The following is a 20,000-nucleotide window of genomic DNA, read 5'->3' on the forward strand; positions in this document are numbered from 1 at the left end:
AGGTGGGCAACTTATAAGTAGCTTTATTTCTAGGTATGTCCTATATGTATTCAGCACAAATTTTTAAAATTAGGATTTTAAAACATACTTATTCTTTTATAATTTTCAGTTTGGTATTTCTTGTAATTATGAATATCATTACTGTTATTGATGTCATTATTATTATGATGATTATTATAATTGATATTACCATTATTATTTTTTTCTAAGTATGATTATTGGTCTTGTTATTGTTATTATTTTTAATTATTATTATTTTTTTAAATGATTATTATTACTATTATAATTATTATTATTATTATTATTATTATTATTATTATTGACCTTTCATCATTGATATTTTTATCATTATCATCATCCACCATATCATCATCATCATTATTGTTACTGTTGTCATCACCACTACAACTACGGTTAATATTACTTGTAGTATTACTGATATAGCTGGTATTACTAGTAATACACTTTTTACTACTATAAGTGTCACAATCATCATCATTATAATGATCGAGATAAAGGTGATTATCATTATGTTGATAATTATAAAACTGAAACGATTATGATAATAATAATAATGATGGTAATAAGTTAGTAATAATGATCAAGATAATAAAAGTAATGTTAATAAGGAGCAGTGATTTGGCTTGCTATTGGTATTCCCCGTCTTTTTGTATTGCCCAGTTTCAGGGGCACACAGTATGGTATGTGATGTCTTCTCTTTGCCAAAAGCACCTTGTATTATTGTTATAAATATTCATACACGGTTTTCTACGTAAAAGGGGACAGAGATATATTTCTTTAGTTTTTAGAGGTCACACTACGAGATAATGTGTGTTTAGCAGTTTTCATCATCCTTGATATTATTTCATTGTTGTTAATGGTAAATTTTGAGATAGGTATTTTTACGATGTCAAAAACGTGCCTTGTATCTTCTTCCTAGGGAAATTTGCAAGTCAGTGAATGTTCATTTCCAATTAGCATTAACATTATTTCCATTTTGTTCTGCCTTTAGGTAAACAATTTTATTAATATGATTTAACTTCATACTATTAATTAGGCAGCTGTTGATATTTATCTAAACTTTTATACAGAATCTTAACAATTTATTAATCTAATGGAAGGTATGTTGAGCCTGACAGACTGGCCAAAGGAATGTCAGAAAATAAATCTATTATCCAGACTTTGTCTTTATTATTACCTTTGTTGATGTCAGAATGATTGATAAACTTTTCTCACCAAGGAACGAGTTTTATAGGTTGTGTTTCTTCTTTGAATGTGTAAATTAATTCTATGCCCTTTTCTATAGATACATGTTCATTTTGATCACATATCTTATTATTGTATATTTTTGTTTTCCTTTGGGGTGTATTTTTTACACACGATTTAATTTTCTGATTTTAAAATCAGAACAAATACACACCCACCCACCCACTTGCTCACTCGATCATTCAAACACTCAGTCCCCCTCTCAGTTTAGCCTATCAGTCCTGATACCCTAGTCACAATGAGGTTCATCACGTCTCCAGGGCAGAAAGAAATTTCCATCCTTCTATTGCCTCATTTCTGGTCTCTTGATGCCAGGTCTGAAGCTTGGTTACAAAAGGGAATAAAAATACAACAATGAGCTAGATTAGATACAATGATACAGAATAAGAAAAACAAAGAAAAAGGATTATAGGTACAGGAACTACAAAACATAATGCCTAGCTTAGAAGTGCTTGTTAAGCACATAAAAACTGGCACAGAAGCACTGCCATTGCTATGCAGGTTGCGTCCTGGAAAAGCTTAGCGTACCACCCATTCACAAATAAGCTATATGAGGCTCACGGACGTCCCATAAGTCGAACGACTGGAGAAACGCTAGCGGCAAAGCATAGCTCCCCACCTGAATAGCGGGAGCATGGCCGTGTTTAACTGACCCGATGGCACCCTCGAGGATGAGGGGTGAGGAGGCATCATCTTCCCAGAATCTAAAAATGCCGGAACCCAGGAAAGCGCCGCCAATGTGAGACAAAAAATTAGATATTGATCGCCGTGGAAGCAACTAACTTGATAACCGTGCATTGACCAAGTCGGAGACACGGTGTCTTGGATAAAAGAATAATCGACACAAACAGTTTAGCATGGGTCCACAAGGTTTTCGATGGGTGACTTATAAGGAGGAACTGCAGATTTTTTTTTATGAAAGAGAGGCTATGGACTGGCGGGGGAGGTTTATGTAACGCTGCTCCGTTTCTCGAGCCAGGCTACCCAGCGGTGGAAGCTGGAAGCGAGAAGTCATGCAAGCATTTAACATAATTCTAATTCAAGTGTGGGGTAGTCAGACTATTGATGCCTTCAGCTATCTAAAACGTGAGAGGTAGGTAGGCGTGCATGACTGCTGGTTCAGCAAGTGAATTCACATCGTCCAGACTACTGATGATAAGTTGAATGGATTAAAGCCCAATATACTGTTAACATGTGCTAATTCACAGTTAAGCAAATTGCAAGCAGGTGATCTCATCGAGCAAATTGAGTGACAGTAAGAGAAGTATATTAATAGGTCTGGACAAGGGTGTCGACAAGTGTTATGCAACGATATTCCAATATGATACAGAACCCATAAATGCCGTACACAGTACCCTATCCTCTGCATCCAACATGTTGCAAGGTATCAACTTACCTCTTATTCTAAGATCAAGTTCTCTCCCAAATTGTGAAACTATATTTGATGTTGCCTATGACAAGGCCTATATGCGGGAAGCTAATCAGGCTTCGAGCTTTATTTCACATTTACCTGAAGAAGGGGGGGGGGGGGGGGAAGGGGGGAAGGGGGGGGGGGGAAGGGAGGAGGGGGGGAAGGGGAAGGGAAGGGGGAGGGGGAAGGGGGGGGGAAGGAACGAACAACGAACAATGGATTGGAGAAACCTAGCCTGGATCGTACTAGCAAGCACAACAAGCCTGAGACCATGGCATTTGGAGACACACCGTACTGAGGCTGAGACTGGGTACTTTTTCATCTCACGGCTGAATTTTATTTGCAATTTTATAAATTACTTGTTAACCGCAAGCGTGATGGGCCCCAAACCACAATGGATCCTGTTGTATTGCATCTTCTGACACTAAATAGACTGAAGTGAGAAAAAAATACTGATTCCAAAAAGATAGGTGTAAAGTAAATAATGCTAATAAAAGATAATGGGTAGAAGTGAATAATTCAGTTAGAATTATAATTGCTTTGGTAAAACTGGTAACCAAACCAAATCAAAGGAAACTTTGCCAAGTTGAAATATTGACCTGGCACGTTCAAGGTACAAAAGTGATTTTTTTTTTTTTTTTTTTTTGAAAGTCCATTGTTCAACTAGCCTAAGATCCGATCCCCATCCACTTCTCACGGTTAATCACCTAAACACATACACACGCGAAGCATTCCTAGCACACTGGAAAAGGTGGGAGTACGTTTGTGTATTCCAAACACATTTAACCTGCTGGTTACGTGGCATCCATTTCCGTGTTTGAACCACAAAACGGGTACCAGTGCCAACTGCTCGGCACACCAGACATGCGTAATATCGTTCATTCACTCGTTACGTTATTAGTCCTTTTATGTGAGTGTTTGTATTTTACTATATTATGCGACATCTGATAGGATTTGTCAATATCGTATTCGACAAAATGTATAGAAAAGGGTCCATATCAGTATTATAGGTATCATAATTTTATTGGAGGACAAAAAGCATTTTTTTTTCTTTTTTTTTTTAGTTTGTATGTTTACTTGCCAAAGCCGCTTCTACCGCCGTCGCTACCACAGATAGCAGATCCTTCCCGTAAATGGGAAGGGACTGTTTTGCTCTTGGGGGGGCTTTTGTAACGCTCTTTGGTTCCAAACCTTCCTTAGGGGTCTGATCCCACGGTGTGTCCATTAGGGGCCGAGAGCTCCAATTTGTTGCTCATATCAGGTAGAGTCGCCTGCTTGGCCGAAATGCTTGTGCTCCCTTGGGCGTCCCACGTTGGGGGGCACTAAGGCGTGGTATGCCTCCTTGTGTACCTCGTAGGTGGATATTGCCTAGGATATTTGTGCCGTTAGGTTTGCCATCCAAGACAAAAGTTGGCTTGAAAGACAATTTGATTAGATGCTTGGGGACATTGCAAAAGAATCCTACTGTTATCAAAAAGATCCATTTCTTTTGCTGGCGAAAAGCTGTTCAGACAGCATTTGGGGCATCTCAAATGTGTTCAGAAGTAGGGATCAGATTAGGGTTTGACAAATCCTACTTTGTATCCATCAGTAGATATCTGCATAACACAGATGTCATTTTTTATGCCACTCTCTCACGATGGTGACAGCATACATGAGGTATTTGGTATGCTGAAAATGGAATCGGAAAAAGCTGGATATACAAACCAGCCAAACCTGAAGGATCGAATTTGGTCAATTTTTCCTATGAGAAGTTATGGAACCTCACCACAGAAAAGTTTGTGAATGTCCCAGGTTTTTCGGAAAGAGTGTTTAGTTCTCCTTTGTTCCATTATATATGTAATTGCGGATAGGGGAATATAGTACATGTGAGAAGTTGTTGCATATCATAGATATTGCCAATAAAAGATACGTTTCTAGTTTGTAATATACTTTCACCATGTGTAATATTATGCTTAATTGTAGAAAAAATCATCTTAAAAACTAGAATTATACTATACACGATTAAATAAATCAACATAATTTGAATACATCGTTAAGTAATTACTGCTAAAATGACGAAGAGAATATAGAAAACGGGAATTTCACCCCAGACTAATCTAACTATTTAATCATATTTTTCGTATCTTTGAGTTAAAAGTGCAATAGGTAAATATTGATAAAAACAAATAAAAATGGTATCACTAGTCATGAAAAAATAAATGGAGCCTACTTCTGAACAGTCCCCGTGAATTTTAATGATTTTTCAAAAATCACCAATTATTGAAATACCCTACTGTAAGTGCCCCAGTAATCCAGATCTAAGGAGTGAACGAGGTTTCCGTCCAAAGTGACCATAAACTGTCTAGTCGGAGTCTTCCCTTTCTGTAGGAGGGAAGCCTCAACGAGCAAAGGATGTGAGGTCAGCACATCCAATTCTAAGACGACTGGAAAGCAAAGAACCACCATTTTGCCTCATTTGTCTTCGGGAGTGATAGGAGTGATGCGCACTTTCTTCCCATTGGCGAGCTCTTTCATTTCGCTGAGGAATGTAAGTGGCACAATGACTACGCCACCATCTATACTGGTCCTGATCGTGAGGGTACCTTTATGTTGCATTTCAATGACCCTAACCCTCGGGTTTGAGGATAAGTCTGAATTGAGGAACTATTGGTCATCCCCCTGGGAATCGACCACTGGTGAAGCCACCTCAACGGGGAAGGACTTCAAGCCCCCGTACTACGACAGAGTGGCCCCTATTACGGGACACACACACACACACACGCACGCACGCACGCACGCACGCACGCACGCACACACACACACACACACACACACACACACACACACACACGTGTACACATACATACACACAACACACACATCACACATATATAATACACACACACAACACACACTAACACATACATTTATATATACACACACAATAACATATATATATATATATATATATATATTATAATATATATATATATATATATATATATATATATATATATATATATATATATATATATATATATATATATATACACTGTGTGAGATAATGTACACATACATATATATATATATATATATATATATATATATATATATGTATATATATATATAAACACTATATATATATATATATAATATATACACATATATATATAGATATATATAGATATAGATATATAGATATGTATATATATATAGATATATAGGTGTGTGTGTGTGTGTGTGTGTGTTGGTGTTGGTGTGTGTGTGTGTGTGTGTGTGTGGAGTGTGTGTGTGTGTGTGTACACACATAATATATATATATAATATAATATATATTAATAGGTTTAAAAGGATATCTTAGGGATATCACTTTTGCGTCCCTAGAAATGTCAAAAAATCGCAATTCTTAATATATACGCTATTTACTTTGTGTCATGTTGAAAGGATTAAGCACATACATTATGAAGATATTTTTAATGTCCTACCAGTATTTGAAAGATAAAGTTACTTTTATTTTGCATTCATCTGATATATTTCTTTAGTTTGCACTTACAGTATAACAACTGGAAATACTAGCGACTGAAAGTTGTTTATTCCAGACCGTTTTATTTTGAAGACGCTGAGGCCATCTAGCGGACAGGTGAGGAATTAACAATAAAGGGCCGTTACTAAAAAATATACATAGAAAAGTAGGCAAAAGTCTACATTTTTCTTCAAATGATATTCCTAACATACTTTTTATTTTTTCTTAAGAGATGTAGCATTTTTACAAAACTTATAATTCCAAAAAATAGGATTTTGGTTTAGGACTTTTCGGAACGGTCCTAAGGAAAGGAAGACCATCGCACCTGTGCCACGCCTTGGGAGAGATTCCGAATTATTTTTCTAATTTTCATCATTGTTATGACTTTGTGTAGATCTGTATGAATTGAAAGTTCATAATTAAGGTTTTAGTATTGATTCAACGGCCAGCAGGTAAGAGAATATTGCCTTCGTTGCTAGTAATGATATGAAACGCAATTGTTTTGGTGTTGCTTGAATGTTTCTGGATTGTACTGTTTACTTCCGTTGCAGATTAATAGCTTTGTGTGTTTTGTGGAGAACTTAAAAATTAAACCCTTCAGTCGATATTAGCAGGTATTCTGCCATAATGATGTAAAGAGGGTAAATTTTACGTAGCGTGGCGCAGAACAGGACAATTTTTAGTTATCAAAGAGTTGTAGTTTCGAATTTTGAATTTTGACAAATCCTTGGGAATTATATGTGGCTATTCAAGTCATAAGGGCTCAGCTGAGACCTTGTTTCAGAAATGATACTAATTAATATGTGCCAATAGTGAGAGCCAATGATATACATATGTTTTGGTTATTTTTTTTATCATGTAACTGGAGGCCAAGGGGGTGGGGATGGGGGAGGGGTGGGGTCAACAAAGAATATATAATCTTAAATGTACCTTTATTTGGCATGAAATCACATGAAAAAGAGGTCATATCTTTTTGTAATATACTCAAAGTTTTATTCAATTTTAGAGATCCAAGCAGCATTGAAATCACATTCACAATGGTAGCCAGAACTGTGTTTTCCAAATTGTTAACGAGATACTTAGGCTACACGATGTATCTGCTTCTTATAATTTTGAAATATATTATGCAAGTTTGAGGAATATATATCAATTGAATTTTGTTGAAGGTTAATGGATTGTATGTTAGAATAGCTCAATGTATGGTAGGCTTTGTAGAAAACAAGGCTACAGGGGAAAAGTATCTGATCTTCTTTAAGAAAAAAGGCTTTACAAAGTCTGTATTTAATGATCATGTAAGTTTTATAATGTTAGCACCACCATTATTATTGATAGTATTATGATGCCAATGATTATTATTAATTTATAATTATTATGATTGTAATTATAATTATGATTACAGTGATTTTGTTTATTATAAAGATTATGGTTATGATTTCAATGGCTATGGGTATGATTATGATTATTATTGTATTATGATTATTGTTTTTATATTATTATAATTATCATATTTATCCATTATTTATTATAGTTCTCTCTCTTTCTTTCTTTCTTTCTTTCTTTCTTTCTTTCTTTCTTTCTTTCTTTCTCTCTCTCTCTCTCTCTCTCTCTCTCTCTCTCTCTCTCTCTCTCTCTCTCTCTCTCTCTCTCTCTCTCTCTCTCTCTCCCCCCCCTATCTCTTTCCCCTCCCTCTCTCTCTCTCTCCCCTCCCTCTCTCTCTCTCTCTCCCTCCCCTCCCCTCCCTCTCTCTCTCTCCCTCCCCTCCCTCTCTCTCTCTCTCTCTCCTCCTCTCCCTCCTCTCTCCTCCTCTCCTCCCCTCTCTCTCTCCTCTCTCTCCCTCTCTCTCTTCTCCTCCCCCTCCTCTCTCTCCCCCTCCTTCTCCCTCTCCCCCTCTCTCTCTCTCCCCTCTCCCTCTCTCTCCCCCTCCCCTCTCCCTCTCCCCCCCCTCTCTCTCTCTTTCTCTCCTCTTCCTCCCTCTCTCTCCCTCCTCCTCTCTTTCTCTCTCTCTCTCTCCCTCTCCTCACCTCTCTCCTTCTCTCTCCTCTCCTCTCTCTCCTTCTCTCTCCTCTCTCTCTCTCTCTCCCCTCTCTCTCTCTCTCCTCCCTCTCCTCTCTCTCCTCTCCCCTCCTCCTCTCTCCTCCCTTCCTCTCTCTCCCTCCCCTCTCTCTCTCTCCCCCTCCCTCTCTCTCTCTCCCCTCTCTCTCTCCCCCCCCTCTCTCCTCCTCTTCCTCTCCTCCTCCTCCCTCTCCTCCTCTCTCCTCCCCTCTTTCCTCTCTCTCCCCTCTCCTCTTCGCTCTCTCTCCGCTCTCCTCTCTCCTCTCTCTCTCTCCTCTCCTCTCTCCTCCTCCTCTCTTCTCCTCTCTCTCCTTTCTCCTCTCTCTCCTTTCTCCTCTCTCCCCTCTCCCCTCTGCCCTCTTCTCCTCTCTCCCCTCTCCCCTCTCCCCTCTGCCCTCTTCTCCTCTCTCCCCTCTCCCCTCTGCCCTCTCCCCTCTCCCCTCTCCCCTCTGCCCTCTCCCCTCTGCCCTCTCTCCCCTCTCCCCTCTCTCCTCTCCCCTCTCTCCTCTCCCCTCTGCTCTTTCTCTCCTCCCTCCTCTCTCCTTTCTCCTCTCTCCCCTCTCTTTTCTCCTCTCTCCTCTCTCCTCTCTGCCTCTCTCCTCTCTCCTCTCTCCTCTCTCCCCTCTCTCCTCCCTCTCTCCTCTCTCTCCTCCTCTCTCTCTCTCCTCTCTCCTCTCTCCCCTCTCCCCTCTCCCCCCCCTCCTCCCCCCCCCCCCCTCTCCCCTCTCCCTCTCCCCCTCCCCTCCCTCCCCCCTCCCCCCTCCCCCTCCCTTCTCCCCACTCCCCTCTCTCCTCTCTCCTCTCTCCTTTCTCTCCTCTCTCCTTTCTCTCCTCTCTCCTTTCTCTCCTCTCTCTCCTTTCTCTCCTCTCTCCTTCTCTCTCCTTCTCTCTCTCCTCTCTCCAACTCTCTCTATCTCTCTCTCTAACTCTCTCTCTCCTCTCTAGAAAGAATATTAAAGAATATGAGTAAATTAATGAATGCCAAAGGATAAAAGGGTTGAAGAAAGCCCACTGTGTCTATTGTAAGTTACAGACTAGATTCCATGATTTTTCCATGACAAAATTATGACTTGGTCTACATCATGAAAATAAAGATTATCATGAAATTTACTGTAGTAAATGAGATATTAAAGGTTGAGTTAATGGTTTCCATGAAATTCATGATATATCCAGGCTTGAAATGAAAAGGTAGTTTCATTACTTTTCTAGGCCCGAACCTGAACCAAAACAACCCTGGACTCAGGATTTTGTCCATGGTATCAGAAACAAGGTCTATGAAGGACATAGTTTTGGTGAATATTGGCCATTTTTCACTGATACTACTTCTACCATTTTTATGTAGCCTCTTGCAGAATTTTTATAATTTGCCAACTAGCTTCTTCCCCTTGCCCTTCTCCTGTTATCAGTCTGAAGAGTATGTATGACACTTATCACAGATATTTAGTATACAAGACCTAGATTCCTCCTGTTTTATGAAGGAAAAAGTCTCTAGACTGTCTGTCTTTCTTGACTGGATGTTAGAGATGAAAGCTGTACAGTTAGTTTGATCCTTGTTGTCCAAACTATTCCAGCATTAAAAGACATGGTATTGTTAATGATCAAATCTCATTTGCTTTATGACTAAATACGTCTTGATCATTTCCACTTGTAAATGAACTAATATTTTTAATGCTATGATTAAATATTCATTTATTAATGATAACTAATGGCAAGAAAAGCTGTTATATTAAGAAATGGTTCAAAACTTACACTTCTATTTTTGTCACACCTCACGCTCTGTCATGTGTGTTTGATTCATTAAGTACACAAGATTACGGTTGATACTAGGTACACATTAAATGAAGACATGTGAATTACTTGCATTTTGTGATTTATGATTTTCATCACCAATAAGTCTGATGAAGATTATAACACTGAAATATCAAAAGTACATCTTGCCCTCCAAAATTATTTATCTTCCTTGCCTTTCTAAGATATTATCAGAGTAAACTTTTTATCTTGTGTCTGCTTGCTAATTGTAACAATATGATTATGAATTAATCCCCATGAATGGCATACTGAGATAAACTTTTCCGATAAAGGATTTTCAATAATGACAGCTTTTCACTACTTATGAAGCATATTGATTGGAATGACTTATACACCGATAAGAATTAATCACTTGTCTGTTTTTACTGAGGATGCCGCATTCCTTTTGAAGACTAATTTTGTGTTGAAATGCATTTCCTGATGTAGTTTTGCTATGTGCTAGAACCATATTCATATTTAAGAATTTAAGCACTAATGGAACCATCTGTGTGTAAAAAAAAAGTGAAATAAAAGAAAATCACAGTAAATACTGCATGTACCTGAGTATTTTTACCAAATGTAGCACAAGCTTATGTATGTCTTGAGTTTTGTGCTTTACATTAATTAGGTATGGCTGTGATGACAGTGAAGTATTTAACTGTATTCTAGGAAATGGCCTTTAAGCCAGTACTTTGGGTCACCCATTTTACTAAGAAAAAATACAGAAAGCTGGTTGTTGTTTGGTAAATGCATACTTTAATTTGCATTACTGTTGCAGGCTTTGACCTAAGAGATTATATAAAGTATAGTTTTGTTATAGGGGAATTATCTTTTTCTTGAACATTAAATCAGACACTATTTGATTTATATAATTTACTTATTTTTTTGGAATTGTTTTTATGAAGTTTTCATTTGTTAAACAATCATGTCTTGTCATTTGTATAATAATATTCAGCGATATGTAGAAAATCCAGTATGCCTATATGGTAGTGATAACAAACTATCAAACTCTTATTGCATTCAGCTCACTGCCAGTTGTGCAACAAACATCCTGTACAACTGCATGACAGGATGAAGGCCATGCTGAATACCAATGAGTAAAGAATTAAGTACTCTGTGAACAAGCTGTATTATCAGACTGTTTGTATACCCTGTGATTTCTAAGCTTTGAAAAAACATATTCAAGTTAGTTTTTGATGTAGGGTGAACATAGGTGAGAGTAGAGCCGTTATATGTGATAATAAGAACTACAGTGTGGGGTCATGGTAATGTGTGCTGATGGAAGTGAAACCAGTATCCTTGGTGCAAGTGGTGTAGTACTGTAGTTTAATTCTGATTATGAGGTTTTGTACAGAAGGTCGACATTAGTTACGAGTCTTTTAAGTCAGTTTGAAGTGTATGATCATTTGAATCTATTTCAAGTGAAAAGTAAGATTAACTCTTGTCATGTCAGTGTTGACCATACCATGTTTGTTGCTTTTGGAAATTATTTTATGTTATTAGTATATCTGAATTATAAATATGTATATATATATATATTTTCATGGTTCCAGCCAATTAGATTAGATTGATTAATAGACTTAGTTTTGTGTAGTTCTTTGTTTTTTTGTTTGATTTTTAGGAAGTATGTAGCATATATTAATTTATAGTTGATTCTTTGTTACAAGTTAAGCAGTTCTGTAATAAAGGAAAACTTTTCCTAGTTCTGTATATTCTTATTGCTGTTTCTGTAAACCATAACTTGATGATTATAGGTGACTATTCATATGAAGTTGGAATTCTTTTTTTTTTGTTTTTTTTTTTCCTTTTAATTTTCTATGACCATTTAGGATTTTTAACTTGCTTAATTTTGCACTGTCAATTTCAGCTAACATGATTTATACATTAGTATTTTGCTTTTCTTGTGTGATTTATTAGAAACCTTTTGCCATAGACATGCATGTATTTGTAGTAATGTTAACAGCTGATTGCGAGCACACGAGTCTGTGAGCCAGTCGGCAGGTACAGTATCTTAGGACGAAACACCTCCACGCAGCCAGCATGACAGAACACTTCTTGGACGTGGAGCACACTGCTGGTCCATCATCCCACAGACTGTTGTAATTAAGAAACTTTGTTTTGACAGTTGGGTTCTAGCACATATTAACAAGTACACACTAGTTTGCATGTTCTTTTAATCTTCTTTGGGAACAGGTACCTCTCTTTCCCTTGTTTTGACCCTTCATTAACCTTTTTGCTGTCCTATTGTGGTGTAGAGAGGATGCAGAGGAGTACTAGATATTATGGGAAAGATTTTGTTTCCTTGTACATATCCATGTGGGTGTTATGCTGTCTTGAATATAGTCCTTTGTGACACTTGACCCTATATCATAGATGAGCAAGCAGTCTGAGGTCAGACAGCTTGACAGATGTTGAGTCATATGTGTCCAAGGTATTGATTATATTTTCTCAAATAATATTATGTACTTGGACTCAGCAGATGAACGTTTATAGGTCTACTTATATGATAACTGTAGGATTTACTAATTGGCTCCCATCTTTGTAAACAAAATCATTAGTATAGCCACGAAAAAGGGTATCCATCCCAAACAAAATTTAATACACCAACTTGATTGAATATGACTTTTTCCTTGTTTCTATTTTAAAAGCTACTGTGAAGAAAAAAACACCAGATAAACAAATTCCAAGAAATATGGAGTGTGGAAGAATGAGAAGCTATATAAAAATTTCATAGGACCCAGTCAGCAGCCATCACAAGAGGTAGTTTAAAGAGTAGTAGTATAACCCTAATGTAGTACAGATATTGAATAATATTGATATTTTTTGTTTAGTTTATACACCACTTGTGTATCATGTCCAAGTTTGAATTATTCCATTTAGATACCTGGAACAGTATTACATGTGCTGGTTTCCCGTCACTCAGAACAGCAAAATCATCCCTTATTCTTCAATGCATCCTCTCATTCCTAATGGGAATATTAAAAAGTTTGCTTTTGAGGTAGAATAATTTTGCTGAAGGTGCTCTTGGTATAATGGGGTTATAATACACTGAACAATTACATATAACTAATAGTGTGGAATTTGAATGAGGGATATTAGGAGGAAGTTTATGCTGATAATTTAGAATGTTCATATTTTTTTTTTATAGTTATCTTGTATTTCACTTGTTTTATTTTTGTTTTATTTTTGTGTCTTTGTATAAGTGTGAATATGATGATACAAGTGTAATGCATGTAAGGATATTGTTTACATACAAACAAACATTTGTATATGTGCATCGAAAGTGACAATTTTATACATTTATTTATTTTTCTATTTATATATGTTAACATTATATAAACACACATACTAGTAGAAAAAAATAATGATTGCCATACATATGGCATTAACATCAGGGATGTTGTAAGTTACTTGGCTATTAGATGTAGCAGTGTTTACAATTTTGAAGAAGGGTTAATGACTGCTGCAAGGTTTTTCAGTAAGTATTATTTGATTAGCAACTAACAGGTGTGAAGCCATTCTTACAGGAAGAATTAGGTGTACGTACTTATGTGGGAAGTGGGAAAGCTGTTGTGAGGCAATAGGTGCAAAAGCCCCTTGAAAAAAATCAAAGTGGGACATTTGCTTGCTGTATATAGCTAGCACAGTTGAAGGTATTCTTTTAGAGGTAATTGCTTGCACAAGAACTGTTTTTTGGCTTGTGTATTATTCTTAAATGTTTGAAGAGGCAAGTATTGTATATTTTATTATTATGTAGGATTGTGTATACCTTTTACATCCAATTTTGAAGAATCTTAAAAGAATTTAATCCTATTCAGAGAGCATCACCCTTTATTAGGGAAAAATTAGATATTTCTCACCAATTCTTGACAAAGTAGTCTGACTTTGCCACATTTATAGTTTTATAGTTTATGTAATTTTACTTTTGTACTAATATGCCTCTCCAGTTTTTTGCCTGATACAAAATTATATTTCTATTTTTCTGTTCTGTATTTATTTAGGCTCTATGTAGAACAGGATAATACTAAGTATGTTACCTCTTCTAGGATGCCTCACTCATCAATAGCTGGAAGTGTCTCGGGCCTCTCGGTCACCTCCCGTACGTCAAGAGTCTCTCATGCTACAACGATCCGCTCTGTGGCAACACTAACTGACACTCTGAAGACAAAGACTGGCTTGTCCATCCCTATCCTGCCCGATGCCATCTTTACCAACGTCCAGCGTGGCTCCGTCTTAGCTGCGACTTATTCCATCGTGAGTTCCTAGACGATTTTGTTCTTTTCTGTGAGGTTAGTAATTATTTTAGTCCATAAAGGGAAGACTGCTTAGTAACAACACCTAGTGAGGTTGATGGAACATCATCAGAGCATAACATTAGTTCATCTTCAAAAGGATTTTGCAATTAGTAAGACCTGAAAAGTCTTATGGTATTTCCTCTCTGAGTATTTCAAGAGAAGTGATTAAGTTTGTATGAGTTATATTTCACATTGCCTCTCAAAGATAGCTTTTCACTGAATATTTTAGCAAAATTTGTAACATTGTGTCACATGCCATTTGTATGTGATGTGTCAAGACTTTAATTATTCATAGTTTTTTAAGGCAGCCTTGACAGGTTTGTTTCCAGGTACATTTTTTTTTCTTTAATTCTCCAGATTCAAGGACTGTTTGCAATTGTTACCGGATGCTTTGATATCTATTCTTTATCACTTGCTGCTCCAGGCTCCAGCCACTATGGATTCTACTTGTTTTCTTATGACTTTGTTTATTCCGGAAATCCACATGGTAGGTAGAAATGTTGTGGTTGTTTTAATTACATTATATTTTTTATTGGTGGGAACATTTTCATGTGATATCAGATATATATATTGAATGCAATTTTCCTGCAGTAGGAGTTAAAAATTCAGTTTGGTCATGAATTATCCTTCAATGTATTTCTTTATATCAGAAATATGGGAATGTCTCATGACATTTAAAAAGAATTACAACTTTGATAAGAAAGCTTTTTTCTTTCTTATTTTTATTCTCAGAATTCATGAAGACGTATGTCATGACAACTTGAGGGCTTATATTTCAGTTTGTTTTCCCTTCATAATCATGAATGAACTAATATATATAAATATTTTTTTTTGCTGCAGTTATTAGTATAATAATTTTTATGATCTTTGTTTTTATAATTACTAGTTAATTTTCATTTTATTTCAGTACGCAATACCCTGATGTTGTTTGGAGGCATCACGGCCTTTGGAGGCGTCTGCCTCATCGTCACCAGCGTTGTACTTCTGCAAGGCTTGAGAAAGGTTGACATCCCTATATGATTTGCAAAGGCTTATTTTCAGATTGAATTTTACTTGAGTTCCATCTATTTTGGAAATCATGTGCACTAGCTTTCATTCTTATTTATCCAAAAATGGATTTTGTAAATGTGCACAAAAGTGTTTTTTTTTTTTTTCTACATAGTACATTATGTATTGTTTTCCTAAAAAAATTACTTATGGTAGGACCTTGTTTGTATTCAATTTAGTCAACTGTGCAAGAAATAAAAGAGGAATGGCATTATTGTTATTACTTTCAAGTGATATAATTTATTATATCATATTATTTATCATTTAGAAATAATTATATTTGGCTTTTGCAGGAGATTGAGTTTCGGATGGAACCCTGGATTTGGTGCATGGCCCTCTTCACTGGCTGGCGTATTCTGATTACTATTTATTCATCAGTCGTCAATGACATGGTCTTTGCCTACCATGTGGTGAAGTGTTTGCTCTGGATTCTGTTCGTTGCAGGAAACATATTTGCTTGGTTGGTTGTCCACTCCTTTTACCATGAGCTGTGTGAAGTTACAAGGCTCGAAGATGTTGCCAGGGTTAAGGTGAGTTGCATCTCGGCATGGATGAAGCTCCTGTCAGTGTCTTTCCTGTGTCTGCACAATGTTAGTTTTATGTTATGTCACTGTCAGGAAATAAGAGTGAAAGTAAATAAGAACAGAAGAAGAAAAGGGATGAAACTCTAAATTGAAAATTGTTGTTGAGTTCAATGTTCTGATGTAATTTTTTTTTGTCAATGTTGTGAACCAGTGATTCTGATAGCAATTACAAAACCTCCAATTAACTTTTTATTTACTTTCCACTCCAAAGCCTATACATTTCCTTTCTAATGAATCATCAGCAGGAGAGAGGTTGCACTTTTCTTCATTAAACTTGGTCTCCCTCTTCTGTGCCTGCAACTCAGCACTTGCATGAGTTTCCGTTCTAGTCATTATATAGATTACAATAGACAGTGCGATCCATAGATGAGGCCAGGTAGAAACAATGTTGATGTTTCAGTAATGTTGTAAAAATAAACACACATACAAACACAAACATAAATGCACAAAAGCACAAAAAATACTGATATCATGAATAAGTAATTTTAATGTTAGATGTTGACTTTGCTTTCTATTAAAAAGATGATCTAAATTTTTGGGGTTGGACCCACAGATCAATATTGGTCGGGTTACGGGAACCCCCACATTTTTTCACCAGGCCTGATGTGTATAAACACTATCTTTAGAATGAGTTTTTAAATATCTTATTTCTTATGTACTTCAATTCTGTTTTGTCAGACCCAATTCCTGTGATAGATTATGTCCTTTAATGGCATTATTGTAGTTGTTCAGACTCATCAGTTTTTGTTTTCTCCAGTTTACACAGTGATCATTTATTAAACTTTTAGTAGTTCTGTTTACATAGCTTAATGGATATTCTTAATTGTCTGTCTTCTTGATTAGACCATATCAGTCTTAGTAAGACTTGCATATCTCCCTGAAACTTCTTGTGTACCTGTTTAAATGTTCTTAGATATATATAGGTTTCTGTCTTTAATCAACTGCATATTGCTTTGCTGAAATTCATAAATTATTCATTTTTTTTTTTTTTTGTATATGGCACTTTAGCTTTTTATCTAAATCTGTTTCTCATTGTCTCTCTTTCACCCTCACTCTCTCACTCACCCACTCACATACTCACCCACTCACTCACTTATTCACTTACTCAACATCTCTTTTATCTCACTCCTTTTGCACCATATTACAGATGGACACTATGAGCACCATGGGCTTCAGTTCCCGTCCCACCACGCCTGGCGCACGTTCCACCATTTCCACGCAGTTAGACTATAAAGTGTAGAGTTTAGTTTAACGAGGAAATGTGAATTGACTTGTGCATGCTGTGAGGCCTTAGCCATGTAAATGTACTTTTAGCTAAGAGTTAATGATGTAAGGGAAGAAAATTACTGTGGGGAAAAGTTTTGTGTTTTTTATGTTATTTTTGTTTTTTTATTAATTTCATTTTATTGTTATGAAGGCACTCATTGCAGATTTGGTTGTTTTTCAAGGCTGTAGGTAATGAATCTTTGAGCAGATGACTTTTTATTTTATGAGATATTTTCTAATTAGCAGAGTAGTTTGTTGGAAATATAAGCAGAATAAAAATCTTCAGCAATCCATGTTATATTTGGTTTAATCCAAGTTCAGTTAAGCGTTGTTTATTTATTTTTTTATCACAACTAAATTTGTTTTAATCAGAAGTAAGCCTTCTCTGAAATTAAAGATCTGCTTGAATTGTCGTAATATATAATGCTTGTTTTTTATCAAATGTAAATATTGTCAATGGAAATGATAATTTCCATGAACTTTCAGATGGAGACAATGAGCTCATTCACTGCCTCACGCCCCACCACACCAGGCGCAAGGTCTGAAGTGTCATCTAAGATGATCGCATAAATTCCATGATGCATTAGCACTTGCGGCTCTAGTGCATGACAAGTGAATATCAGGATAATGATTCTTTGTTAGTTGTTTCAAATTTATACAGGAAATCTGATGAATTTGGTGGTTATGCTGTGTATAAAATTTGAAGTTACTTTATTACTAGGTTTACTTGCAGACTATTTGCATTTTTATATTTTTTAGATTTGATCAAATCAAAATGGTACTGCAATTCTTCCACAGGATTTTTGTTGTTGTTGTAAATTTAACAAAAACTTTTGTATATGATTTGATTAGTTTGTATTTGCCCATTTGTTTATGTAGTTGAACACCAAAATACTTAGTACTTAATATTATGAAGACCAGTTTATATATATTACTCAGTTGCAATATACTTGTTTTGAAATTTTAAAAGTTAACCAAAAGTAAATCACTTTGCTTTAAGATGTTCAGAATTTAGTGTGAATGTAGAACTGAACATGTAGCAGCTACTGAGCCAAACCCAATGTAATTGTGTAGGGAGTTCTTATAGTCTTTCTACATATTTACCAAAGATAAGATTATACAGTGATATTGGTTTGAGGAATCTCATACTTTTAGTAAATAAGAGTGACAAGTACATAATTGGACTTTGTCTCCGATTACTATGTTACAAAGAAGTATTATTGATGCTTCTTGCCCTGTATATCTCACTGGCAGACAAGTGTCCAAGTTATTTACATGCTATTAGTTCAGTTCAGAGAGATTTGCAAAGACGTCGCTTTGCTTGGGCTATGTGCACGAGGCAGCCTGGCCCTTGTCACATGCTATAATTATTGTCTGCATTGATGTAAAGCTATATGAACCTCATTGTCCATGTTCATATATGTCAAGCATATGTATTTTTTTGTTACTTTATATATTTGCTTAGTAGGTATATGGAATTTGTATTTCATGATTATGAATGAGTATACTGATAGGGAGGAAAGAAATAGGGTTATCTTTTCTTAGCTTTTACTTAATAGCTTTGACAAGCACAAAATTATGAAGAGGAGAGATATATTTTTTGGTAAATGTTTACTTTCTTGACATACAAAATGCTATATACTAGAACTGAGGAACATTAAAGAGGAATATTATATTTCATATATTTGCTAATATATCTTTTATATGATAGAAGAATACAGGAAATACATATTAACTGCAGAATTAAGTTTTGATTTCATTGCATTTTATATCATGCCTTATAAAGCTAGAGATAGTAAAGGAAATCTGGTTTCTGTGTGTTATGTTTACATGGACTGTATTTAGAATTTATACTTCATTTAATAATCTATTAATGTAGTTCTGAATTATTTTGTGATCTTGTAAGATTTGAATTAAGTACTTCATTTTATTTGTAAATGATTCTAAACTAATGTCAAAATGCAGTAGATTTGTAAGTGTATGACACTTATGAGTAAAAGTGTTCATTTGAAAGTAACTTAGAATTATAAAAAGATTTGCTTCTTTGAGAAATGTATAGATAAGTTGAAACATTTGTCATATTTTGAATAGAATAAGATAAAAGCTGTACCTCTTGAGAACTAATCCGTCCAATTGATCAATGGATTAACAGGAAATTTTAAATATATATTTTTGTATATATGTGTAATAAATTTTGGAGATTTGGTTTATACATTTAAAAACCTTTGAAATTCCTGACTTCTTGTACATCATTTTTTTTCCTTTTCTTTAAAGATGTCTGGAAATTAGCTATTAGTTATTTCTATCCTTAGATTTATAAAACTTGTTTTTGTATGCCCCACTTTACATTAAGTTATTTATAGTTACTATTATCCTGCTTAGAATGTGCTATAGCATTATATGTTGCATATTTCTTGATACAATTAAAATATCTGTTTAAGTTTCTGATAGTAGAAACTGCATTTTTTGTAGTCAAGAGTCAATGACATACAGCATTTGCTATAAAGACTTCATAGTATGGACTGATATTTACTGTAAGGATTTCAGAGTCTTGTACAAAAAACATTCACACGAAACCCAAAAAAAATTCTGAAACTTATTTGTAACGCATTTCCTTGTGCAACTTGTGGATGACCTGATTTCTTATATATATGTCTTAGATTAAACTTCTTTTTCACAAAATCAAGAATATGTCAGTGTTCCTATGTTTCTGAATCACCACTCCCACATTGCACCAGCAGCCTTAACCCTTTCCCGACGGGGCACGCAATACGCGAAAACCCCTA

General features: G+C 35.8%; 1 protein-coding gene across 5 annotated transcripts; it reads left to right on the forward strand.

Moving 5' to 3' along the window:
• The first annotated feature begins 6,469 nt into the window (after nucleotides 1-6,469).
• pasi2 (Protein) lies at nucleotides 6,470-19,420 on the forward strand. Of its 5 annotated transcripts, none has more exons than XM_043006355.2 (7): nucleotides 6,472-6,634; nucleotides 11,986-12,121; nucleotides 14,069-14,276; nucleotides 14,675-14,804; nucleotides 15,225-15,319; nucleotides 15,658-15,894; nucleotides 17,096-19,420. In XM_043006355.2, exons 2-7 carry the CDS (start codon nucleotides 12,063-12,065, stop codon nucleotides 17,186-17,188), a joined length of 822 nt encoding a protein of 273 aa, XP_042862289.1. In that variant the 5' UTR covers nucleotides 6,472-6,634; nucleotides 11,986-12,062; the 3' UTR covers nucleotides 17,189-19,420. The 5 variants fall into 5 exon arrangements, with proteins under 5 accessions (XP_042862292.1, XP_086399965.1, XP_042862289.1 ...); XM_043006357.2 differs by having other exon boundaries at nucleotides 17,701-19,420; XM_043006358.2 differs by lacking the exon at nucleotides 11,986-12,121 and having other exon boundaries at nucleotides 6,470-6,634.
• Nucleotides 19,421-20,000: the final 580 nt, after the last annotated feature.

The sequence above is a fragment of the Penaeus japonicus genome, unplaced genomic scaffold, assembly GCF_977035675.1.
Source record: "Penaeus japonicus unplaced genomic scaffold, GWHDUDI00000001_assembly GWHDUDI00000014, whole genome shotgun sequence".
Classification (NCBI taxonomy): domain Eukaryota; kingdom Metazoa; phylum Arthropoda; class Malacostraca; order Decapoda; family Penaeidae; genus Penaeus; species Penaeus japonicus.